Genomic DNA, 26,803 nt, shown 5'->3' with positions numbered 1-26,803 from the left:
AGACAAAAATTTGTGATGCTTGTCCTTGCAGTATTTTTCTTCATTAGTTCATCTAAAGTTGTATTAAAGACTTGTAGGAATAAGCTCAGATACAACTCACTGTAGGCAGCATGTGCCTAAACCTGCTCTTAGCATATGTAGTGTCTCTGTGTGCTGCATTCCCTCTCCTTGAAACCAGGAGAAGACTTGAGGGAAGGGCTGAGTACTCTCCTTGTATCAGCATCTCTAAATTGCTTATGCCCGTGCTTCATCCTGCAGCCAACTGCAGGGATGCACTCACAGTACACGCTGCCTGCTGGTTGCTCAGCAGACACCTGAAGGGATGCAGGTTCAGCAGCTGTCCTCAGTGTTTCAGCCCCTGTGAAGGATTCAGAAATTGTAGATGAATAGAAATTTTTAAAGTAAATTTGCTTAAAGACCAGGAATAAAATAGAATGAAGTGTTATGGGCACTGATAGCTGGCCTTATCTAACTTTTCCTTTTAGTGCAGTGTTAATGGTATCTTTGTAATTGCTTCCACATTCTGACTGAGGCAGGCACAAAACCCATGTGCTTGTATTTTTCTCCTTTTCCCTAACTGGCTGGCTGGCCTTCATCTTCTGCTGTGCACTGTTCCCTCAGTCTGGAGTAAAGATTTACAGATCTTGTTGAAAAGTGATTTTGATCTTTTATGCTCCCAAAGAGCCTGAGTCTTTGGTCTGGTGGGCTGATGTCAGTGTTCAGTGGTGCAAAGGGCTCTCAAGTCAACAAACCCACCAGCTTTTGAATTTCTTACAAAGAGAATTGAGAAGATTGCTCTATAATGGAATCTTAATAGTCCTGGAAGGTGAGTGGTTGTAAAAACTCCTTCCAAATAATGAAGTTCCTTTTGCAGCAAAGAAAAGGTGAAGGTGATGTTGTGACAGCAAGTATTAAAGTGAAGTGTCCAGGATATCAAATGATTGCTGAATTACAGAGCTGTTGTCAGGGAGTGGGTCTGGGATGTACCTGAACTGGTGTGTAAACATTCGAGCTTGCCCTGGGTCTTTGCTGAAGTGTTTCTGCCTGGATTATTGGAAGAACTCCATTGTTTAAGAAGATGAGGGACAGGAGTTTCCTTTCTGAAGAAACAAGCCTGTGTACTTCAATGACAAAAAGCTTAAGGAGCTTTTAAAAGACAATATATTGGCAATTCTTTATGTGCATGCTGCTGCAAGGCATTTCCTCCTTGTTAAAATCAGTGTCACTGAATTGGATAAACTTGCAGCATTTTCTCCTTTTATTAATGTTTTGCTAGCAGGAAGCAATACCAGATGCCAAAGGTCTGGGTGTGCTAGTACGGTATAGCTGTAAATTTTATTGGAATTCTTCCTTAGACCCAGCTTGTGAAGGACAAGTCTGGAAAATGAGACTTGAACTGGTTACACTGATCATGTTATCTTTTGATGGCAAAAGTAGGCCTAATTTCAGAATTTGTAAAAATGTTTCTAGGTAGATTGGTCAGTAATGCTATAGGAAACTTACCTTCTAAGACCCAGAGTTTTCTTCTTAAAGATTTGATTTTTTTTAAAGAATTACAATAGTATTGGGGTTTTATATTTTCTTGTACTGAAAATTTCTAGGCTTGTGAAAAATCATTGTAAGTTTTGGAACACTATCAATTGGAGTAGATAGGTAGGAGTCAAGGATTCAACTACACAACTTTTTCCATTTCCTGTGAAGTTTGACGTGAATTTTCCACAGCCATCTGATACTGGGGCAGTTAAGGATTGCTTGTTAGAAACAGGCTTTAACCTTTCCACTTGCTTCTGAAGATTATTCTGAGTTCGAGCTGAAATACTCAAATGCTAAATTGCAGATTCATTACCAGAACATTTTTTCTGATCTTTACAAATACATTTGTGGCTTTACCAGAGGAGACATAATCAGCAAACCAGAAGGAACTTGGGCAAAATTACTTGCTACATGGATGAATCTGTTGGCTAGCTTTTCATTGTTTGTCTGTTTGTAAAGTAATGCCTATAGACATATCAGAGGAAAAGGTGCAATGGTCATGAATAAACTGGATAATGTGGCATTTACTTGTGCTCATCTGTCCTCATGTCCTCCAGAGAGCCAACCTTGGGGAGTGCTAGCCATTAAAAACCAGATCAAACCTCAGACAAAATCCAGTGCTTAAACAACTTGTCTTCAGCATTTAACAAAAGAATGCTTGATATCATACCTGCTAAAGATCACAAAAACCAAATGAAGCCCCAACATAGTAAAATATATATGGAAATACTGTGGCATCTACAAACAGATGTGGAGAAAAAACATACCCAAACAACATCAGGTGTACAGAGCACCCCAGCTCTTGTGGCAGATCAGGGAGCTTCCAAGCTCAGTCCTTGCGGGTAACTCTGAATTCATCTCATTCCATGCCTGTAGTAAAACACCAAGCCTGGTACATTTAGAAGTTGACCTCGTGCCCAGTAGCACAAATAGTGTTTTTCTTCTGTCAACAACATTCAGAAAGGATATGGGAGAGTAAGGAGAATAAATTATGTATCGGTAGCACAGGAGAAAGAGAGTGTGTGTACAGAATGGCAGAGGGAGAAGGAAAACAAACCACAAAGATAGTAAAGGTCACGGATATCTTTTATTTTTCAGAACAACAGAGTTTATGGAGAATTGTTTTGTGTCTGATCTAATTATGTTGGGATTTTTTTAGAGAAAAATGTCATCTCCTCTGTTGCTGATTGATGACTCAATCCTGCTAAGGGCTGAGCTGTTTTTTACTTCTGTGACTGTTACAGTATAGAATTCCAGAATGGTTTGGGTTGGAAGAGACCTTAAAGACCATCTCATTCCACCTCCCCTGCCATGGGCAGGGACACCTTCCACTAGAGCAGGTTGCTCCAACCTGGTCTTGGATACTTCAGGTGCAAGCACAGCTTCTCTGGGGTACCTGTGCCAGGGCCTCCCACCTTCACAGGGAGGAATTTCTTCCCAATATTCCATTTCACCCTGCCCTGTGTTAGTGTGAAGCCATTCCCCCTTGTCCTTTTCAGTTCCTGATGTAGAGTCCCTCTCCAGCTTCCTTGTAGCCCCTTCAGATACTGGGGCTGGGAGGTTTCCACAACCTTCCCTTCTACAGGCTGAACAGCCTCACCTTTCTCAGCTTGTCTCTGTAGGACAGAAGCTTTAGTCCTCTTATCAACTTCATGGCATCCTCTGGACTTGCTCAAACAGTTCCTTCTCCTTAAGACTGTCATCACAACACATCACTTTCTTTTTTAAAGCTGCCTACAGAGTAGTATTGACATAAGAATTAGTATTATTCTCAGACTTCCTTTTCTTTCCACAGTCTTTAAGAACCATGGAATTATCATTCTTTGTCACCCAGGTCTACTTTGTCCAGCATCTTGTAGCTAAAAACTATCAGCAGCAGCAGCTTCTGAGAGGGTTAAAAACTTTATGCTGGACAGGTGGTCAATATGTCCTCATCATCCTGCTCCCAAGTAGTTTTAAGATTGATTTAAGTGTTAAGATAAACTCTCTGCCAGGATGAGAGGACGTGGCTTCAAGTTGGGCCGGGGCAGGTTTAATTTAGATATTGGGGAATTTTTTTTCTCTGAAAGGATAACTAGGCATTGGAGCAGACTGCCTGGGCAGTGATGGAGTCACCATCCTTGAAAGCATTGAAGAAATGTGTGGATGTGGCACTTGAGGATGTGATTTAGTGGTGAACACAGCCACGCTGGGTTGTCAGTTGGACTCTTTCTTAAAGGTCTCTTCCAACCTTAATGATCCTCAGGATTCTGTGAAATACTTTGACAGCCTTCCAAAGTGAGCATCATTTCCCAGTTCCTTGGCAGTTATGTGGGTGATGCAACAGTTCCTAACAAGCTCCTGGCTAGTGCAGTCCCACTGGTAATATGTGTAAAAGCAGCAGAGTCCCATCCCACCTGCTTATAACACCTAGAGAACAATCTATTTAGAAATTATAGGTCAATTTGCATACCAGGCCTAAAAGAGACATGTTGTAGAATGTATCTGAGGATCCTGGGAATTCTCAAAATATGGCCACTGCCTGCTCAAACACAGGTTGAGAAGAATAGGACATAATTTGATAAAAGATGTTTACTTTCTTTGGGCAGAGCTATATTAGCAATCCAAAATGATGAGAGAAGAGATACTTTGATAGTAAATTTAGCTCCGGCTGTGACCTGCCAGGGCTGCTCAGATACAAACTATTGATCTGGCCCTATGGCCAGGAATCCTTCTGTTCCTTCTGCTTGTGGAAAGCAGTTTTGTCCAAAGAGCAAAAGATACAGCTGATAGTGAGCCAGAATTGGCAAAGTTCAGCTGACCAGGGTATTTACTGAATTAGCCTAAATATGTTGACTTTCAGCATATTGATATGTAACTGTTAAAAAAATACTCTAAAGAATAATCCTCTGGGTTTTTTTCTCAGCTTCTGTTTCTCTGTTAATTAGTACTCTCTGAGTGTTAGATGCTCTCAGTTGAATAAAAGCTGATGCTGATTAAAAGAAAATCTATTTATAGACAGGAGTTGAATTACAAGATATATGTTACAGAAACACTAAAGAAGAAGTGAGCATAAGCCAGACATCTTTTATTCAATGTCTTTAAAAGGAAGAGCTATTGATGTTTTTTCTTTTTTTTTTCCGAATACTGATTAGTAGGGAACCTGGGATTTTCTTGGATCACACATTCTACTTGGAGGGTTGTAATATGTATGGAAAATGAGGAGACAAAGGGATTGATGGTGTGTATAAGATGTGTTGGCACAACGTGCTGTCAGATTTCTCTGAAAGCAGGAATTTGGTAGGACATCAGTAATAACCAAACAGAGCTACGTGCTGGTTTTGCAGATCATTTCAAACCCATTGATTGACCTCATCACTTTTGTGTATTCTGTATTTTTTGACTGTGATTGTGTTTTAGAGGGCTTCAAGTTATTATTCATATTCCCACATGCATGTGGAGGGAACTGCACAGAACCATAGACAACTTAAAGGAACAAAATAAAAAATAGACCAAAAATCTGTTCCTTCAGCAAACACTTGGCTACTGAACCAATGTCATAATGTCAGTAACATGCAGCTGGCAAGTCAGGGTTTAAATTTATGGCTTTTCAGGATTAGGAGGCAGTTTATTGAGGGTACCTCCAACTCCAGATATCAGCAGATGTGTTTCACATCCTGGATAAACAAGTAGTGAATGTCTCTGTTGGCCTAGCAATTTTTACTTTCCATACAACATGTGGAAAAGTTTCAGTATCTGATCCTTATGAAGCATGGCACACCGGATTTTCTGGGCCTGGTAATTTTAAATGTTGAAAGCCTATTTTGATTTTTTCCCCTTTCCTTGATATTCTAGATGTAGCTTTTTTTAGCCAGTGAGGGGATGAAGTACAGGCAGGACAGTGTGCTGCAAAATCAGCTCTTTCAGCCTCACCAGAGATGCAGACCTTTAAAATGGGCCAAGCAGATGAACTTGAACTGAGTCTCCAGCAGAGAATCCCAGACTGGTTTGTGTTGGAAGAAACCTTAATTCTCATCTCCTTCCAATCCCTGCCATGGGTAGTGATACCTTCCACTAGAAAATGTAAATCGTATTTCCATGTGTAAACACATGTGATAAAACCCAGCTTGAATGAGTTAAACGTCTGAGATAAGCCTTTGGAAGTGAAGTACAGCATGAAAATTGCCTACTCATGTAGATAATGGTGTCTTCTAGATCCCACTGAGCTCTTTTGTTTTGGGTTGTTTTCTTCCTGGGATCTCTGCCTGGTTGTGCACACAAGGAATAGTGCATATCTAATGAGCTGCTTTCTTTTTCTTTCCCCTTGCTGTTTTTGCTTTGTGTAACCCTATGCCTCACTAGACACCATTCAGATCAGGATTTGAGGCTGGAGTTATTATTCTTCCATTTAGCATTTCTGCAGGACTCATCACTACAGTATTTCAGTGCTTCAGATGTTAATTGATTTTCATAACACCCCACTGAGATGGGGAATTATTATTAACCAGGGAAATGGAGCACAAGGAGATTGAGGTCAGAAGTGCTGCCCAGTTTGAATGCCAGCTTTGAGACACCTGTTATCTGGTTTATTATTTATTCAGTAGTCATATTAAACTCTTGAATTCCTTTAATTGCAGCTGCAATTCTGCATCTCATACTGAGTCAGAAGTTGGAACACAGGCAGTACAGTAAGGAAAACTCAGCTGAGCACTTTTGGCATTCTTTTCGTTAGGGATGTGCCTGTTTTCATGACAGTAACTTTGGGCAAAAGTGGGCCAAGTATTAAGTCGCAAGAGATTTTTTTCTTCCTTAATTTCTTCTGCTGATACAATGCTTATTCTTCAGCTCTTGGAACAAAATAAACAAGGCTCTACCTCCAGGAGTCTCTTCTGCTCCCTAATTGTAATTCATCACCAGAGTGGCTCCACTTGTGACAACAAATGAGTATAGAGGTTCTTTATGGAGTGTGAGATGTTCTTAATTAAAAAATTCCTGAAATGAATGCATAAAGATTGCCCTGTTTTTCTTTATTTTATGATTGCTTATGTACTCCTAATTTTCTTTTAACATTTATTCAACATAAACAGTTTTTTGTTCTCTCTGTTTTATTTCTGTGTTGATCTGCCTTCTGGCATCATTGGCCCATATTCAGCAGCTTCTTGATAGCTGGGAATGGCAGGAGTGTCAAGGACTCAGCATTGCTCCTCTGCAGAAATTCAGCTGTTCCAGAAGAGAGACAACTTGAGGCAGAGCTTGTTCAGCAGCATGGCAGCTGTCATAGCACTGGCATATGGAGATAATTCTTTTCCTCAGTAGAATATTTTCTCTGAGTTGACAGGAATTTTAGAAGTAAGATCATTAGGACCTGAATGCCTTGATAGCCATCTCACCTTGGTTTTTTTTTTCCTGATAAACTAACTAATCACGACTTTCAGAAGAATAAAAGTGGTCTGAAAACCTAAATGAGGGTGTCTGTAAACTCATGTGCTTTGGTACTTGAGAGCAGCGCTATCTACAAACTCTGCTGAAAAAAGATAGAAAATTAACTAAAGTATTGTTTTCTATATTTTAATAAGTAATTCTAAACTATCTTCCTAGATTAATTACTTGGTTTTCTTCCTTTATGAGTTTATCATATTTCAAAGATAGTTTGTCTTTTGAGGAGGAGTTAATTCTCCAGTCTTTGCATGTAAATCTTATTTTGGGCCCATATAATTATTTTCCTCTAGATTTTTTAGACACAGCTTTCATTAGTAGGGCTGAATTAAGACTGCTTCAGGTTTCTTTTAACTCTGTAAAAGTTCATGTGCCTTTGGGCCTTTACACAATTATTTTTGGCCCTAACTTGAGCATTCTCCTTGTCAACTTCTGTGTGCTCAGTTACACTTTGTCTTCCCCAGTCAAGACAAGTACTGGGCAGTCAAGTACAATGTCTCAGCTTGACTGGAAAACCTTGTGTGTGCTGGATGTGGTGATTTTCCTGAAACTTCCCCTGGATCTTTTCAAGTTCATGCTGAAAAATGTCTGTAAGAGATTTCTGTAATAAATTCTGTAACTTTCCAGGTAGATCTTTAATGCTGCTTCAGGCGTTTTCTCATAATTTAACTGCATGGTCAGATGGATTTGGGAGGCAGACTGCAGTTCTCCAGCCTCTCTGGTATTTGGAAGCCATGTAAATGAAAATAATCATTAAAGAAGTCTGATTAGAGAACTGCTTTTTATAATTCTTTTGTTATTAGTCTGTGTTTGTTGGCTTGTGATTTAGACAGTGGGGTTAGTTTTGAAATAAGCTTTTTTTTTTTTTTTATGAAGAATCCTGGTTAACAAGACACAATCTGAGAACTTAGAAGCTTTTCTGTAACAGAAATACTCTGTTTTCAAGATAAAAGTTATTTGTAAGGGATTTATATTCCAGGTTACAAGAGAAGGTTTTGTTGGTTTTTCCTTTAGGATTACAAAGGTAATGGAGAAAAGCACCATTTGATATTTGCCAACCTGAAAGTACAGCACACTGGAACCTGAAGATAATTAACTGTTGTAGCTCCAGCTCTGACATTTTGATACAACTTCCTCATTCACACAGTGATGTTCTTTAGGTCTGTCTGCAGTGATTTCCATCTTTTTCTAGAAATCCTTTATGAGTTTTTAATTAACACTTTTTTGGTAGATTCATACATACAACATTTCAAATTAGTAGCTTTAAGCTTGCAAGACAAAGCCTAATTTTTTGGTGGGTTTTTGCGTTGTGTTTTTGGTTTGGTTTTTTTGGTGTAGTTTTTGTGTGTGTGTGTTTGTTTGTTTCTGTGTTTGGGGGGTTTTTTGTTTGTTTTTTTTACTGCCAGAACAACACAATTAGTATATGATCTGTGGTAAAAACTCACCAGCAATTAAAGAACTGATAATTTCCTCAGAGTTTTAAATCTGAACCTTTAAGCCTGCAGGACAGAAAACGTGCCATGTTGTTCTTGTTCAACTGTCAAGCTATAACTGCATAAGAGACTAAAAAGGATTTTCATTTTCTTCTCAAAGCATTTTTGGAGAAGTCAGTAAAGCAGTTATCTAATGTATCCATATTGAGTACATGTTGAATTTTCTATTATATTACCTTTAATTATACTGTTAATGGGTTCATGTGTCAGGATTTTTCTCTTTTTATTTTTTTTTTTTTACAGGATTCTGCTCAGGAGAGTGTCATCAAACGAGATATCCATCGTACATATCCAGCACATGATTATTTTAAGGATACAGAAGGAGATGGGCAGGAATCTCTGTACAAAATCTGTAAGGTACAGTCAGTACTCTGAGTTTTAAAGTTCCATATTTTGTGTGACTTTCTTTTGCCTTGCTAACCCTGTTCTGGTCCAAGTTGTTAATCAGTAAGATTTTAAAGCTTTGTTTAGATTGCATGTGGAGACTGTGGTGTTTCTGCATTCCCTTTTGCAGCCTTGCATTTGGTACCTCTTAAGGTGCAGGTGAGAAGAGGCTCAGGCTGGCTTTGCTGAGGTGAGAGGGAGGAACCTGTTCAGAGGGAGTGGTGTAGGAGCTCCTCTTTTGCTCTGAGGTGAAGAGATTTGCAGAGGAGGAGAAACAGACCCTCAGAGCAAGCTCTGCTGTGAGATTTAACCAGAGTGTCGGTAGATAATTACCTGGAGAACAAGTTTTTGACCATTCCCAAGTAGTGTGTGAGCAGAGCTTTTCACTCACAGCTGCCAGATCACCTCCAATGAAAAACACTCTTTAATTTTTCCAATTTGCACATGGGACAGTTGAGGTACTAAATCAATAGATTTGTCCATCTTGTACAGACAGACTTCTTTTGTTTAAGAGAGATCCAGAAGGTGAAATATTGCAGCCATGCAGCGAAGCAGACACTGTTCTGGCTGGCAGTTGTAGATGTTGCTGTGGTTTTGGCAGTCAGCCAGCTTTTGTTTCACTTTTTTTTTTCCTAAAATTCATAAAATTCATGTAGAATATTCTGTAGAATATTATATAATGCAGAATTCATTCTGTTCATATAGAATGAATGATTGCCTTAGGCAAAGCCATTTCCCTTTCCCTTCCTCTTCCTTGTGGCTGTTTCCATCTCCTGCTGATTACTAGGAATGATGGAGTTGTCAAGCAGAAAAGTGTTCAGCCTTTGCTGTATAATGACACATTTTCCTGTTCCCCAGATAAATTCTCTGGTGATACAAACTCCTATTCAAATAATAATGTGGATGAACATTAAATATAGCTGCTTAGCTACTGGGCTTCAGTATTGTGAGCAATTCACTGTTTAAAAGAAATACAAAATTGGGGAATAAAGAGAACTTTCAAGCAATGTTATTGATTTCTTCCTAATCTTGGAGGACTCTAGAGGGCTACAGGAAACAGTTCCTGTGCCAGTCTGTGAAAAGAATAACAATGCAGGTAAATTATGGGCTTGTCACTTTGATACCAGTTAAGTGAACAATGATGGAATAATTCAGTTTTTCAGGAATTGCCTGTGAGAAGTATGTTATAATGTGAGTTTACTGAAAATAGATCATGACAAGCCAACACAAAATGCCAGAACTACAGGTTCCATTGGTGAAGGTGGTTGACTGGAATTCTGTAGCTCCTGTGGCCTGCCAAGCTCAGAATGTATAAATGCTGGACAAGTTAAGCATGAACAAGATACACATTAAGGAGTTAAAGACTGGCCAGCAGGTTCCTAAACAAGCACTGAATAAATGGTTTTCAGTCAAAGCATTAGGAATATCCCTTCTTCATTCCATGTACTCTGGTGAGTCACCTGGAAGAAATCAGAAAGTCCTTTCTCATGAAGATATCTTGGTGACACAGAGAAAAGGGGATGGTCAAATAATGAAGTGTAAAGGATGTGGAGATGGATGAACCTTATGTAGGAACAGTTTGACTTGAGCAACTCAGTGTTTTGCAGCTGTCTTTAGTTACAGTGTCCAAAATTAAAGACATCTATTCTACATTGCAAGGAATCTGTAAAGTTCTGTGAGGATGATTAAAGAATTTGGGAACATTCTTTGAAAAGAAAAATTCTTGTTCATTAAGGTATCTCACTCTATTTTAATAAAGAACAAATAAAGGAGTGAATCTGTCAGAACTGGAAGCAACTTAGAGAAATTACCTGTCCAGCAGGCAGCTTCAGAGGGGCACAGACCTTCCTGGTTTGTTTCCTTTCTGTAGGAAATGTGAATAATTCTGCATGTTTTCTAAATCTGGGGGCTTTCCTTGCTCTCAAAGCCTCTCCTGCTCCTGCAGAGGAAGTTGCTGTAGCTGTTATTGCATCAAGGTGCCCCCAACATTGGGAGTAATGTGCTCTGACTCCATGATTCAGAAGGCTGACTAATGCTTTATTAAAACTATACTATATTACATTAATACTGTATTTTAACTATAGTAAAGACATACTATATTATACTATATAAAAGATGCTAAAAAAAATCCATTACTGAGACAGTCAGGACACAGCTTTGACCCAATTGGCCAAGGAAACAAAACAATCCGTAGCAGAATCCAATTAACAAATCACTTTGGGTAAACAATCTCCATAACACATCCCACATGTGCCAAACAACAGGAGTAGTGAACAGAGATAAGAATTGATTTCTTTTCTTCTCTGAGCTTCTCACTGCCTACCCAGGAAAAATCCTGAGAAAGAGAATTATGTCTCTGTCTGTTCAGAGAATGTGAATGCCACAGTTCTCTTTTCTTGAAGGATCTTGAAACTCAGAAGTGCTTCATCCTTGACAAAGAGAAAGTCAGGCAAAAACTCTAGGAGGCCTGTGTGGATGAGCAAGGTGCTCCTGGACAAACTCAAAGACAAAAGGAGGCCTACAGAGAGTGCAAACGAGGGCACCTAGTGTGATAGGAATACAGAGAAATTGTCCAAGCAGACAGGGATCTGGTTTAGGAAACTAAAGCCCTGATAGAATTACATCTATGGCCATGGATGGGAAGGATGACAAGAAAATATTCCATGGGTACATCTGTGATAAAACTAAGATTAGAGACAGTGTGGGAGAAAATGTTCCTTCCTGTCCAGAGGCAAAGGGCAAACCTGCTTAACCCTGGACATGGACAAGGCTGAGGTACTTGATGACTTTTTTGCCTCTGTTTTCACTGGCAAGTGCTCCAACATCACTGCTGAGGCCACAGAAGGCAAAGGCAGGGACAGAGAGAATGGAAAACTGCCCAGTGCAGGAGAAGATCCAGGTTTGAGATGATGCAAGGAGCCTGAAAGGCCATGGAACCTGATGAGATGCGTCTGTCACTCTGAGAGAACTGGCAGATGGAGTTGTTAAGCCACTGTCCATTGCATTTCAGTCATGGGCATCCTGTGAAGTTCCCACTGAGTGAAGATGGGGAAATCTAACTCCCGTTTTTAAAAAGGCTCCAGAGAGGCCTTAGAGCCCCTCCCAGTGCCTAAAGGGGCTCCAAAAGAGCTGAAGAGGAACTTTGGAAAAGGACCTGGAGTAACAGGACACAGGGAATGGCTTCCCACTGCCAGGGGGCAGGGTTAGATGGGATATTGGGAAGGAATTCTTTTCCTGGCAGAGGTTGCCCAGAGAAGCTGTGGCTGTCCCATCCTTGCAGCTCTGGAAGTGTCCAGGGCCAGGCTGGACAGGGCTTGGAGCAAGCTGGGCCAGTGGAAGATTTCCCTGCCCATGGCAGGGGGTGAAATTGGATGAGCTTTTAGGGTCCTTACCAACCCAAACCATTCTGGGATTCTGTGATCAGAGACCTCTCTGTGTGTCCATCAAGTTGAGGGCTGCTCTTCCTGTGAAGCATTTTGTGTGTACCTGGAGTTTAATGACCTCTGTCACCCACTTGATAATGACCTCTGCCACTTGTTCTTGATAGAACATGTTCTGCATAGCAGCTTTGCAGTCACTTTCTAATTCCCTGCTACAAACAGCTTTGTCTCATCAGCAGCCTTTGTGCTATTTTTATGTGTTTTTATTTTTACTGGTTTTATGTATTTTTATTTTTACTGTGCTCTATTTATGTGTTCTTTAAGGTTTGTGAATATTTGCAGTACATCTTTCTGCAGGGTTCTGTGAGTGACCTCACCTTCACTCTCTGGATTAGAACTGACTTTATTCCTGCCTTTGGCTCTCTCTCCTTTAATCAATTATTTGAGGGAGTAAGGGGATGTTCTGTAGTAGCTCAGTTCCCCAAAAAGCCTTTGGGATCTTGGTGAAGGGTTTATGAAAATCCTGGTGATCTTGGTGCCTCCCTCATTCCTTCATGTGCTTGTTGGTTCAAAGAAGGATTTGGGAAGCATTGTTTTCTGGTAGAACAGCCACATCCAGTCTTCAGCATGGAATTATTCATAAATTTACTGATTACACTGAAGGGTTTATACCTACTAGCCAATATTGAGATCAGACACAACTACTGGGGAGAATTCCAGGCAGAGATTTCAGGCATTTCCACTTCTTCTTCGTCCTCTCATAGTTTCCTTAAATGACTGTGGATGTGACCAATACCTGTTTGGGTCTGACTGAACCTTGAATTTATGATTAATAAACTGTTTTCTCCAGTATGTGGGTTTTCAAGAAATATTGCTAAAGGCTAATTAATTTGCTTATAAAATTGTCATTCTATTGGGAATAAAAAGTAATTATCTGTGTTGAAAGTAATAATGTGGCAGCTTTGTATTGTTAGAATAACTTTTACCAGAGGTGCTGAGTACTTATCCCTTTATTCTAATGTGAAAGCAAGAAGTTTGAAGAATTGGATTTTTGAATATGGTTAGGAAGGGTCTGTCCTCAAGTGAGAGGGCAGAAAGCTGAAGAGCATTTTCTTCCTTCTCCACTGAAATGAGAGATGATCTGAGCTGTCAGATAAAAAGGAAAATCATTAAAAGCTCACTGCTTCATTTTAACAGGTCTGCCAGTTTTTGTTCCAACTCTTTATCTCCTCTTCAGAACAGTAGGAAACCAGGAAAGATGGGAACTTTTTCTGTTGCAGAACATTTATGTGACAAAGTACCTAAAAATAAACTTCAGGACTGACAGTGGTGATAAGGAATGAAAAGAGTTTCAGATTCTAAGACTGGAGATTTCACTTGAGGACACCACTTAAGCTGGATTTTCACAGAGCAAATTTTGGGCAATCTTTGTGAAAACTGCTGCTTCTTGCCTGCTTTCTGTTTAAATACTCTGCAAATTCTAGCTGTGTTTGAAGAGCTTACCTCAGTGTTACAATGCATAACTGAGTAATGCTCAGTGTCTGCTTCCAAGCTCTGTCCATGCTCACAGCCTGAGGCTCCAGGGAATCTGGGCACCTGGCAGAATTAATCCTCTCAGCTCTTTGCAGTGTGTGCAGTGCAGAATTTAACATGAGATGTGTTTTCCCTAATTTTTTGTTTAAAGTAACTCCTATTTAACAAACAACCACTGTGACTCTAATGGGGAGCAGGGAGCGTGGTGCAGGAAAATCAATCAGGTGATCTGGGACTGGGCAGACTGGGAAAACACACACAATGGTTTTCAGAAAATGGTAGAATTACTTCTCAGAGGCTCAGAGTTGGTGGTAGTGTTTCTCAGTAAGCTGAGGCCTTGCAGAAGGATGTGATTCATTTGTATCAGGATCTGTTTTGTTACTAAATATTTATCCCTTTGTGGATGAGATTTGTAGTTTTTTCCCCTTTCTGGTCTTGCCTGAAGGTTTTAGATGCAGGATCAGTGTGGAGGCTGGTTTGCTCTGAGACCAAACACTGTGTTGTAGTTGCAGGGTGTGTTTTCTAGTACCCACATTAAAGAATAACAAACTGCATTCTAGCAATGCTAACACTGAGTGTGCTCCATTATGGGATATTTTAGTTTTTGTTACTTTATACTGAAATATGGAAATCCCTTTGAGCTGCTCTTCTGTAATTTTTCCCCAATCCTGGTCTCACTTGCCTGCAGGTTTTAGGTGCAGGATCACTGTGGTAGCTGGTTTGCTGTGGCACCAAATGCTTTGTTTTAGTTACGGTCTGTGTTTTTTGGTACCCATGTTAGCAGAGAGAATAACAAACTGCATTTTAGCAATGCTAACACTGAGTGGGCTCTTTTATGGAGTATTTTACTTTTTGTTACTGTATATTGAAATATGGAAATCCCTTTGAGCTGCTCTGTAACCAACAGTTTCTATGCCCATGATAAGCTGGGTTATGCTTCAGCAGAGCTGCTGCTTAGTGCTGAAAAGTCTAATTTTCATAGTTATTTTTTTTACATTTTCATTTCCATTTTATTTCAGCATGTCTTTTCAGGTAGTCCCCTCACTGTGCGTGTATTCTTCCACATTTTTCAATCTTTAGTATCTCTTTAGATTTACAAATGGGAAGTTTCAGTGTTTGTCAGAGAGCAGATCTCTTTTGTTCCTGCAGAAATCTATTTGCCAATTAGAGGATAAACACAATCAGTGAAGAATTTATTTTTCACCTTTTTTTTAGTTGTTTCTTTTCTTTGCTCCTGGGTTGAAGTAGCAGTGCTGGTAAATATTGTTGTCTAGTTTCATTCAAAGGATTTTTAGTGTTACCTTGTTTTCTTCTATTTACATTACAATAAGCATCCTTCTCTGCATTTGTGTTCAGCAGCCCCATTCTTGCACACAATGAAAGATGCAATGAAATTATGTAGAATTTTCTGCTGAGCCTGAACCAGTGGAAAGGTCAGCTCTGGAATCCTGAAAAATGCTGGGAGTGCTCTGTTTGGGGCCTGCCTGGTTGAGGGTGAAGATTTCTACATCCTCTCAGCTCTCCCAGCTCTGGCAGAGGCACATGGTATAACAGATTCTTCCTGATATTCCATAAATGAGTAACTAATGTCTAAAAATAGAGTTTTAATGCAGAAATTCCTTGTGTAATGTGATACATACTCAATGCTGCACCCATAGGAATATTATTACTTTCAGACTGTTAGTCTTATTATAAATTCAGGTAGGGAGTTTTAAATTCTGCTGTTACTAAATTTATTTAGCAACTGAGCGTGTAATAAAATACCTTGTTGTGAAAACATTAAAATAAAATTAAAAGTAATAAAAATGTAATAAAATATAAATAATTTTAGTTAATAATAATAATTGAAATAATTATAAAAATAATAAAATACCTTGTTGGGACAAAAGTCTGCATCAAAGTATGGCTGTTTTCCTGAGACACTCTGAGTTTCAGACCCCATGGAAGTCTTTTAAGTCTCCTAAAGCAGATTTCAGCACAGAGCTATGTCTGTGTTAAACACTGAGTAGCTTCCCTTGGTCATTTCATAGAGAGGCATGACCTCTCCTCTTCCTCATTTAAATCTGCTGGCACTCACAGACAGAATTACAGAAATCCAAGCTGAGGTTTTAAATTCAGCTATCTTTCCCTTCATCTTTTAAATGCTAGTACATGGAATTTTTCTCCGTGGAATATTCTGTTCTTGGGAGATTTTCCTCTGTTAATTATTTTGGAGAAGAGTTTGTGCCCAGCCCTGGGTTCTTGGTTCACTTTCCCAATGTTGCAGATGGTTCTCAGTCATGGACTTTGGGAAGACTCTGCTTCCAAAGAATTCACTTTCTAATGATGATCTACTAATAACTGCATAGTAGCTCTTTTCAGTATTCAGATAACTATTAAAAAGATGTCTCAATTCTCTGAGCTCTTCATTTAGTTAGAAATGAATGAAAACAGGCTTAAAGTCAGAACCTTCATTAAATCCCATTTATGAGACAGAGAATATTTAAAATCTCAGTTAACTGGGGAATTGTAATTGGAAGTTCCTCAAGAGCTTAGGAGAATAATAAGTTAAAAACTGTGAGATGTCACAGGTTGTCATGAGAAAAATCCCATCCTCTTGAAATTATAAAGTTACAATGACTGCAATGGAAATAGGAGATTTGGGATTTTGCCTTGTTACTATATTTCAGGTAGAAAATGAAAGTTCCTTAGCTGCATAAATCTTAAATAGTTAATCTTAGCCTGTTAGTTAATGATATGATATTATGGTGGTATCTGTAGGCAGCATCCTTATTTTGAGGTTATTCTGGTTAATTACATCATATTTCAGCACTATCAAATCCCATAGGTTGCTTAAAAATAAAACAGTATAATTGGAAATGTGATGTGCATTAAGATTCCAAATTCTCTTTGCATTGGATAGATGCAATGAAATCCTGCATATTTTAGAGACTTCATTAAAAACTAAACATTTGGTTGTCAGGATTATTATGTTTTGACTTAAGAGCAGAATCTTTCTTTGTTTGATCTAATTCTGATGTAGAACTGAAGTTTGTGTCCAAGTATCTGCAGACAGCTGCTTGTTAAGGTCAGATTTTAAAGAAGGACCTTGTGGAAATGAATCTCAAAATAATTCTTTTTCAAACAACTTTTTAAAAAGTGGAAAAAATGGATCAAGCAGTTAATTTTTTTTTCATGGTTTTTGATTGCTTCAAAGGCATTTTAATAATTCCCTTTTTTTACTGGAGCCCTTTGACATTTTTCTTCTATATAGGCAGTGTCCACTAATTAATTTCATATTTCTATTTAAAACAAATTATCCAATATTTCCTGATTTGTACTTCTATGGATCAATCTTTTTTAAAAAGTTTCCATTTTTTCATCTCTTCTGTTTTAATCAGGCAATAAGTGGTTTACCAGTTTACTTTTCCCCTCAAGCTTTTTTGGTGAATAACATTCATTCTTAATAATTTTTCAGTAATTTTATTCCTTTTAATTTATGATTTCTTCTGATATTCAGTTGGATACAGATCCTTCAACACATCCCCTGTTAGGAATGTTCCAGCAGGATAAAAAACCTTGTGATTCTTCTGTAATAAAACAAATACAAGGAAAGTTCACAGGGATTTTCTGCTGGAGTTTAAATACAACTTCTTAAATACAACTTACATTGACCATCTATTTTCCAAGCAGAGACTTTGCCTTCCTGCTCTGGATGTGTTTGAAATGGATTTATTACCAGCTCAAATGTGTTTAGGAAGTTGATTATGAGAAACTTTGCTGTTCTTCCTTCATATTTTTGTATTTAACTGCAGAGTGAGGATTATTTTTTGTACCCTCCTTGTTTTCTCTCTTTTGCTGTAACTTCAACTTCTTTCAGAATCACATAAGAAGTATTTTTTTATTTCTTACAACTTCCTGTACTTTTCAATCTATGCCAGTTTTGGAAGCAGTTTTTTTTCTCCAGTGTGTTGGTTTCTTGATACTTATTTTAAAATAACTTGTTTGGATTGATTTACTGCTATTTTCAGCAAATTATTTGCTATAATGCTTCTCACAACAGAGAACCCCCAGGCACTGATAACTTGATGTTCATTTTTCAGCCTAGATTTTTTTTTGAAGTAAATTAGAAGTGGTTTTTTATAGTATGAAGAAATCATAAATCAAATTTCTCATTTGTAATTCTGCACATCTGTTTCTAAGTGGAGCTAGCCTATCAAAACCAGGAATAATACATCATTTAGGAAATCTACAGAGACAAGACATTAGGCATCTACAAACTGATAGATCTGGGCAACAAATAGATAATGACTCATGATGGTGATTAACCAGTGAATGATTCTAGTTAATGATATAAAATATTAATTTAAGCATCTAAAGGCATTTCTGTGAATTTAATACTAAGTAGCTAATTAACTTCATTATGGAGAGCATCCTTTTTTTTTTCTCCAATTGAATTTTGTATCTGCCATTCTACAATTCTCAGGTTAGATTTTATGTTTGACTTTTGTGACTGTTTTAAACTGGTAAACTGGATTTTGATGAGTCATTAAACATTTTACAGTGATTTCTGTGACTTCTTGAATTTTCTTGTCCACTGAAACTGAGCAATGGGCTGGGGTTATTTTCACTCAGCTCCTGACTAATCCCATCTAACAGCTTTTGAAAGAGTGGTGAGCAGTACAGATAAAGGGCAGAGGGCTGCAAGTCCCAGGTCAGCTTTTCCCAAAGGAAATGTAAGGCTAAATTGTTCAGAAACAGTGACCTTTAAAGGAATACTCAGAATATTCTGCACTTAGAGAAATCCTGTCTTCCAGAGTCATTGCAGAATTCCTCACAAGTCTATCAGACTGAAAAGTGAATTGTCTGATCCTTGTGGCTCCTTCCTCCCTGGCTCTGCCCTTTGCTTTGGTTTTCCCTGGTTGTACCCTCAGTATTTTGCTTTTTCTCTCAGGATGTCCCTCCCTTTGGTGTCAGTCCTGCTGCTCCTGCTTAGACTTCCACAAGTTTCCATAAATTCTTAACATCCTCTGACAGCTCTTTAAAAACAGTATCTGTCTTCTCATCTTGCAAAAGTAAAGGGGAAGGAAAGGTTAGTTATTTTAGTTGGGGGATTTTTTGAAGAGTAAGAAAAAGCATGTCTGTCATAGCGTAAGAAAATGAGTTTTGTTCATTCTTCAGCATAACAAGGGCATGGAAAAAACTTCAGGTTACAGTAGTTCTCAGCAGTTTTCTAACCTTAGGTCCTGTACTTGCATAATGTCAGAACTTGTTTTTCCAAAAACAAACATTCACTTTCCCCCCAGCACATACTACCCTGGTTTTCATGTTATATTTGTTGCATTGGTAAAGGTCTATCATTACTCACCTGAGCTGAATTATCCTTGATTTAAGTGAAGGGAAATTGCATCCATCTCTTCTTAAGCTGATTGAAAAATAAAAATAATAATTTACAACTACAACTCTAACATCTGTGGAGGGTTGAGAGTGACCTGTGAGTGTTTTTAGAAGAGCCCTGAAAGCACAAGAGTGGTTACAGTTTTACACCCTGTGTGATTTTAGCCTGAGTCATGTTCCATGGAGAATCATGGAATGGCTTTGACTGGAGGAGACCCTAAAGTTCATCCCACTCCCACTGTCCCAGGCTGCTCCAAGCTCCATCCAGCCTCATCTTGGACACTTCAGGGATCCAGGGGCAGCCGCAGCTTCTCTGGGCATCCTGTGCCAGGGCCTGCCCACCCAATGTCCCATCTAACCCTGCCCTGTGTCCATGGGGAACATCCCCTGTGTCCTGTCACTCCAGTTCCTGATGGAATAAATCTCAATTTCCTTGTAACCCCCTTGAGACCCTGGCAGTGTCCTGCACAGCTCCTTGATGTCACAGTCTGGTGGTGCCTGTATGCATTTTAAATACAGTTTTTTATTTTCTTTTTTCTAGGCCTATTCTGTCTATGATGAAGACATTGGCTATTGCCAGGGACAGTCCTTCCTTGCAGCTGTGCTTCTGCTTCATGTGAGTTAATTGCAGAATGAAAGCTTTGATATTTGAAACCAAGGCAGCTGTAAAATCAGTTGTAGTGCAGCCGTGCTGTTTGACAGATATTTATGTTATTTATTTGCCTGTATTAATTTTCCTCTTGTTGCTTTTTTGCTGTAGAGATTAATGTCTTCTACCTTCATGAATGTAGATTTTGTTTATCTGGGAGAAATCAATTAATTTCTCAAATACTGCTGTGTCAAAACTTGAAACCAATTTGTTACATATTAATTTTTTCTTTTAATTTAGTTGTCACCTAAGTAAGCTCCCTTTGTGTTTATGGGGAATTTAACTCCAGGAGACATTCTCAGAGCAGATCATCAAAGCAAGTAGTCTCACTAATTTTTTAGAAGATTTCTTTTCTTCTCCTAGGGACATTTTGTAATATCTTCTGAGGGAAAGCTGATTTTTTAACCTTGATATTTTAGCCTGCAATCAAACACTGCACAAACTTTGATCTGTTGCTTGCTTTATAAACACATGGGTATATGTCCAGAGATAAATAAATAAATACACAATTTTTATAGGCACAAGGTGCTTTACATCTGATGTCTCAGTGGCAAAGCAGCAGATTCAAATAGTGTATTTATTGAGGTAATGACTGTCTGAATAAGCCACTACAATTCTTACTCAAGCTCTTGCCTGCTTTTTCTCTCAAGTTTTAATTAGTAAAATCAGTCAGGATTGAAATACCTTTTGAAGTGTGGCTTTGAGAGAGCTGCTGGTGTTATGTATGTTACGCACACACTTCCCAGGGCATTTGGAACTCAAATTCAGATTAGTTTTAAGTTGTAATTCCTAGGGAGAGCTGTGATTCCTTGAAGTCTTGAGTATCATGCTACAAAGCAACAGCGTTGCAGAGAAGCTTTACATGTTTTAAGAATAAACCCAGAATAGTCCCATTATTGCAGTCTAACATATACCGTAAAACAACTTATCTAACACTTATTTTGCAATTAATTTTTTGCCCAAAGCAGGATTTTGAAGCTGCACTGGAAGAATGAGCCATTTTCAATACCAGAGTTATTTAGAAATGTGTGGGTGTCACATTCTTAACATTTGACTAAAACCTCATCTCCTCTCCTTTAGTGCTGTGCTGTCATTGCTACAGAGAATCAACTCTGTTCTTTGTGTTTCTGGAGCTGGAGGAAGTTGCCTCTACACAGGGACTGTTATATGGAAATTACACTCATTTTAATAAACCCTTTCTAACTTCTGATTTCATTAGAGGGTATTGAAGTGAAATGCTTAGAGAAGGGGGAAGCAAGGAGTCTCAATGAGCCCGTGTGATTGGGGAGCTTCCACAGATGCCCTCAGACTCCTCTTTTTCTCCAATTCTCAAAAAAATCTGTATGCTGTGAACACTTGTAAGACCCTCTCTAACTGTCCTACCTTCTCATGGAATTCCAGACCCTTTCTTTTCCCTTTTTCCCTGGGACAGGTTATCCTTTCTCTTCAATGTTTATGTGTTTTTGGCATGGTTGGGTAGCCTGAATCACCATCCTCTGTTTTTGTGATTTTCCTTCTTTGATGAAATTCTCATCAAGGGTATGGAGGTAACTTCTAATCTCAGGGAAACAGTGTGACCAACTCTTAATAATTGTACTGTGAGGCTCACAGTACTTCACTTTTTTTCCTTGTCTATTTTTCAGAGTCATTGTCTGTGGGGGAGAAAAAACCCCACCTAAAATATCACTTTTAAAAAATCACAAATTCCTTGTTTTTGTGATTTCAGAGAAACTATAGCAAAGGGCAAATATCTAAATGCTAAAAATCAGAATGGCAATGCCCAAAATTAAAAAAAAAACAAAATTTGATTTATGATTTTGAGTTCTTAGGGTTGGTAATACTGGAGAACTTCTGTTCACTGAGAGCAAGGACTTGAAGAGCATTTTACCCCAGTCCTGACCTCTGTTCCATCTCCCTGTCTTAGGGAAGAGATGGTTGGCAAAGCCCCAGAGTCTAACTGAGCATGAAGGGCAGATGTGCCTGTGCATGAGCACCTGTCATTTCATTAGAAATAATTGTATTTTACCAAAACCCCTGAAATTTGCAATCATTGTCTTACAGAACAGATCAAGCCTTCAAGCCTTTTGGTCAGGATAAAATTATTTCTTTCCTTTACTTTGTCTGCAGCTTTTTTATGCTGTCAGTGGGGATCATTCCATCCAGATAAAATTGTGATTAAGAGCTTTGAAATTCCTAAGAATTTCTCTTGGGTGAATCAAGCCCAGACTGATAGGCATCAGCCAATCTGGAAATACTTTGTGCTAACCAGTTACTTTCCTTTATGAGGTCTGAAAATGAAAATGAAACTGTCTGCCCATGGCCCTGGAGACAGGGCTGAGCATAAGATGAAACCCTGAAGGGAAATATCAAGAGCCTAAAATTCTCTTTGAAGAAAATGCTGAGCCTTTATCTGTAGCTGGTATTTGATAAGAAGCTGGCAGTTGGCCAAATGAGTGAATACACTAAAAGGTCAAGAGTTGTTTTTGATTCTCAGCAATTGTTTTTATTTGTTGCAATCAGGTGCTTCCACATGAAGAAAGCACATTTTGAATGTGATGGAAAGGTTGATTTGGTCTCTGATTGTGCCTGTCATTACTGTGTTACCTGAAGGCACAGGTGAAGGTCATGTGGGGGTTTTGTGACACAGGGCTTCCCACCAGGTCAGCATTCAGTGGGCTCAAGCCAGCAAATAGAAGTGTGGCTCAGACCATTGTGTTAGTGCCACCTTCCAAAGCGCTGTTGGGTGAGAAATTTTGGTCAGAATGAAACAGATTATGGATGTAGGTCTTCTGAAAAAGTCAGCATGTTAATAGATGGGATTATGGGAAATCTGACTTCAGAGTTTGATGTCCTGGGGTTTGGATGAAGGTATATGAGCGTTGTTCTCACTAGAGGTTGGTTACATTAGTGCTCCTGAATTTTTCCCATTTAACCAAGTATCTCTCATTAGACATCACTGTCATGAGTTGTTGCCTTTTTATTTTATTTTCTTTTTTTTTTTTTTAATTTTTAAATTGTTTTTATGTGCCTGAGAGTTGTGTACTGGTTGTTCTCATACCTGTTTGACAGAAAGAATGCTGTTGACTTGTGCTGCTGTAGGGATATAGACACACATAAAACTGTGACACGATCCCATATTTTCTTCTAAAAAGCCTTACAGAGCCAAATCCAGATGCTCATCAAGGAGAATAGTCCCACTGACATTTTAGTTGGTTAATTCAGCATTCACAGTACTTGGCTGAAAATTCTAATACATGCCAGGTTCTGAACTCATTGTGCACAAGGTGTTTGTGTGTCTGTGTAAGGCATGTCCAGCCTTAGCTCTGTTATTAACGCTATTTTTGTGTCTTTTTCCAAACAGATGCCAGAGGAGCAGGCATTCTGTGTATTTGTGAAAATAATGTATGACTATGGCTTGAGGGACCTCTACAGAAATAACTTTGAAGATCTCCACTGCAAATTTTTCCAACTGGAGAAGTTGATGCAGGTGTGGCCAGAGTAACAAATTCTCCTTCAATTTGTTTCATAAATGGAAACACTGGCATGAAGAAGAGATTAATGCTTTGCTTCCAAAAGCTATTGGACAATAAAACCCCCTCTCCTTTTAGAGGTTGGGTAAAGCAAAGTTTAATAGCTGAATTCAAGCATCTTGAGTCAGATTTGTTTCTAGTTTCTTTTGTCTCTGATACACCCCTTCTGCAGCTGATCTTTGTATCCAAGCAGGTATTTGCCTTTTCCCCCCCTCTCTGTTTCTGATGTTGCTTAGAGAGAATATCTCTGTGCTATTTGGGCCAGTGTGTCCTTTGGACTGCCTCCATCATTGTCCTACTTCCCATGAATTATGTGGGTGTTAAGAGGTCAGGCAAATCAGGACATCCTGATGCTTATGAAATACCAATCAAGTGTGGACCACTGGGCAGCTTTTATTGTCTCTTCCAAGACTCTGCTCTTTTTTCAGCTGGAACTATTTCATCAAGCAGTTTAACACAACTGAAGGGCTGCAAATGTTATACATTGTTGTTGTGAATAATAAGGCATTACTGAGAGTTCATTAAGCCCTGCCCTCCTGTTGGCACGGTGAAAAGCTGCTTGCTGAAGTCAACTCTCACAGATAACCACAGGTACCTCTGTGGGATATACTGAAACCAAACAAAACAGACTATTGCTAATTTAGTGGTATTTTTTCAGATGTCAAATTGTGCATACTTCATACTTGATGGAGTGGAATTGCATATTAATTAATGTGACACTTCAACATATGGGCTTCTCAATATTTACTTAAGTCCACAAAGATTTTTGTTAACAAACAAAAGAGATTTTATCAACAAATATACTCTAAACAAACATACTTTATTAAGTGATCATGTCATCACTGTTCAGGAGGATTTTCAGTGCTTATTTTGTGTTGTTTGTATGTGTTCCTAGTTAGAGAAATGGTCTGCTGGAGTTGTGTGCTCTGTTGCTTTCAAGCTCTGCAAAGTTATCTGGTTCCTGCAGCCAGTGTTTTTTGTGGCAGAAGCATTCATAGGAAGACACAACACAGCAAAGGAGTAACTTTAAAATATACAGCATGACATAGATTTTACAACTGCTCTGCCTTTCAACTGTTGAAGATTCTGTAATTTCTCAGTATAGTCTCAGTATATTCTTTGATACTGTGATAGAATCCACTGTGGATCTCTTACTAAAAACTGTAACCATGGGCACTGAAATTTATCAAGAAACATCTTCACTGCTCAAAAGAAACTAGGCTTTCACTTTGTTGTGTTTTTGGATATTTAGCAACCCTGGTCCTTACTGAAAGTATGGATGAAGAACTCAAATTAATGAGTAACACTGAAACATTTATTTTTTTCCTTTATTGCAGGAGCAGTTACCAGACTTGCACAGCCATTTCTCAGACCTCAATTTGGAAGCTCACATGTATGCATCCCAGTGGTTTCTCACTCTTTTTACTGCCAAGTTTCCACTCTGCATGGTCTTCCACATCATTGACTTACTACTTTGTGAGGTAAAAAAATATTGAATCAGAAATTCCTTCCTCCACTCCATCAATGTTTCTTCTTGTTTTATTTTGTTTTGTTGAAGTCCTTTACTGTTTAATTATAAAATCTGTGTAGTTATGTAGAAACCATGGTTATATGGAACAGAATATGTTCAGTGAAACACTGGTTTGGTTTTAAAATTAGAACTGTGGATTGCCTCATTTTTTTGCTGAGGGGTCTAATGAGGAATATCTGAGGCACACATCTTGTTGTTAATTTAATTTGTTAAATGATTATTCAGAGTTAGGAATTGTCATTTCTTGAAGACACCTAGCAAGGAAAGCTTTCCAAGTGGCCTGGCTCAGAGTGCCACAGACAGAAATGATGGCCTGGTATTAAACAGAGTGAGAAGGGAGAAACACAACTGAATGAAGCTCCTTCCTTTTGGTTCTTTTCCCTGCAGTTCCAACTAGGAATACAAAATGATGTGTGTCTGTGCTGTAGATATATCTACACTTTTTTTAAAAAGCCAGTCAGAATAGGTTGATAATCTAGAATATTTATTTTGGTAAAAAAACAGTCCTTCCTTCAGTAAATGGGAAGTCCATGGCATTTACACCTGCTTTTAAATCTGATTTCATCTCCAATTTCAAGGGGTCACAAACATGAAAATAAATAGATAGATAAAATATTTGATAATTTTAAATGGTGAATGCTTCACTAGTAGGAAATACTGTTGACTGTAGTTCATTTTGTTAATTTTTATTGTGAAGTATTTTCTCTGACAATCTTCAGGCTTGCTGCAGGTGCCTTGGTAGGATTCAGTCCTCGAGACTATTTCTTATTCTGCATATTGGTGCTCAGTTATCAAAGCAATGTAGGGTAATATTGGCAATGTTTATCTCAGTGTGTCTGAAGAAATTGGGGTGGGAAAGAAGGTGAAAATCCAAGGAGAAACCAAGGTGAAATCCAAGGGGAAAGTAAGAGTGCAACATCAGAACACGCTAGGGAAAGGGAAACTTGTTAGTGTTTGTGGAGGGTCATCACACAGAGCTAAAGGAACCTCTTTTACTACAGCCAAAAATAAACCAGAAAAAGTAAGAAAAGTTATTTCAAGCGAGAAGATACATGCAGACATCTTGAGAAAGAGTTGGGCAGTGGCAGACAAAGTCCTGAGGCACCAGTGTGGGCTATCACAAAAATGCTCCTCAGAGTCAGGAGTCAACCACTCTCAAAGTTGGCCCTTATTATAGACAGCAAGTCAGTTCTGTAGGTGTATGGCCACAGGCAGAGCCAGGAAAAAGCCATTCCTTGACAGAAAACTGAAGTTGTTTGTCCAGTCAGCCTCTGGAAGGAATTATGGGGGGAATCAAAACATAATTTTTTCTGCATTAAATTGTTCCTTACTTTATCTCTGAACAACCAGCATGCTGGTAATTCTGGCAACTGGAAGGAGAAAAAACAGTGGCAGCTGCTAACACTGAAACATATTCTGCAGAAAAAAAATCCCCAGAAAAGCAAGAAGCCTTTGAAGTGAATTGTTTTAAGTTTTTAAAAACAAGCTTCCAGCCTTTTCCTTAATTTTTTATAGATACAGATGAATTTTAAATACCTTTCAAGATCATGACTTGTGCTTTCTCCATCCTTGTTCTGTCTGTAGTTACAAAATGTTCACATTCTATGCAACTCTTATAGGAAAGAAAAAATTAGGGGAAGAAAACCATTTAGAACCATTGCTGCTAACTAATAATTTTTAGGAGAGTCACTCTGGTTGCCTTGAAAATATTTGAATTATGGGTGAACAATTTGTGTCTTGGAATAGCTCATCTCTAGAGGTCTCTTCCAACCCCAACCATCCAGTGATTCCATGTCAGGCAAGAGTTTTAGTATTGGCTTGGGTTTTTGACTTTTGATTGTGGCTGGAAGAGTGAAATCAATCCTTACAGATACTCAGCTTTCAATTCAGAGATGAGAAATACCTGTTGGAAGTGCTGTAATTTCCCAGTTGACCAGGGAGGCACATTTCCTTCCCCTGCCTGCACAGAGGCACAAGCT

General features: G+C 38.7%; 1 protein-coding gene across 3 annotated transcripts in view; it reads left to right on the top strand.

Annotated features, from left to right (window-relative positions):
* Positions 1-26,803, top strand: part of RABGAP1L (RAB GTPase activating protein 1 like) — a 225,455-nt gene that overhangs the window by 114,755 nt on the left and 83,897 nt on the right. For all 3 annotated transcript variants that reach the window (XM_054286067.1, XM_054286068.1, XM_054286069.1), the window contains exons 14-17: positions 8,685-8,798; positions 19,656-19,730; positions 23,125-23,250; positions 24,631-24,774. In XM_054286067.1, coding sequence (XP_054142042.1) covers positions 8,685-8,798; positions 19,656-19,730; positions 23,125-23,250; positions 24,631-24,774 — 459 coding nt within the window. The remainder of the gene's footprint in view (positions 1-8,684; positions 8,799-19,655; positions 19,731-23,124; positions 23,251-24,630; positions 24,775-26,803) is intronic.

This window comes from Melozone crissalis, unplaced genomic scaffold (assembly GCF_028551555.1).
Source record: "Melozone crissalis strain CALT ecotype California unplaced genomic scaffold, PUWL_Pcris_2 ptg000045l_1, whole genome shotgun sequence".
NCBI classification, from domain to species: domain Eukaryota; kingdom Metazoa; phylum Chordata; class Aves; order Passeriformes; family Passerellidae; genus Melozone; species Melozone crissalis.
Note: the sequence above shows the minus strand (reverse complement) of the source record. Positions and strands in the feature narration are given on the sequence as shown.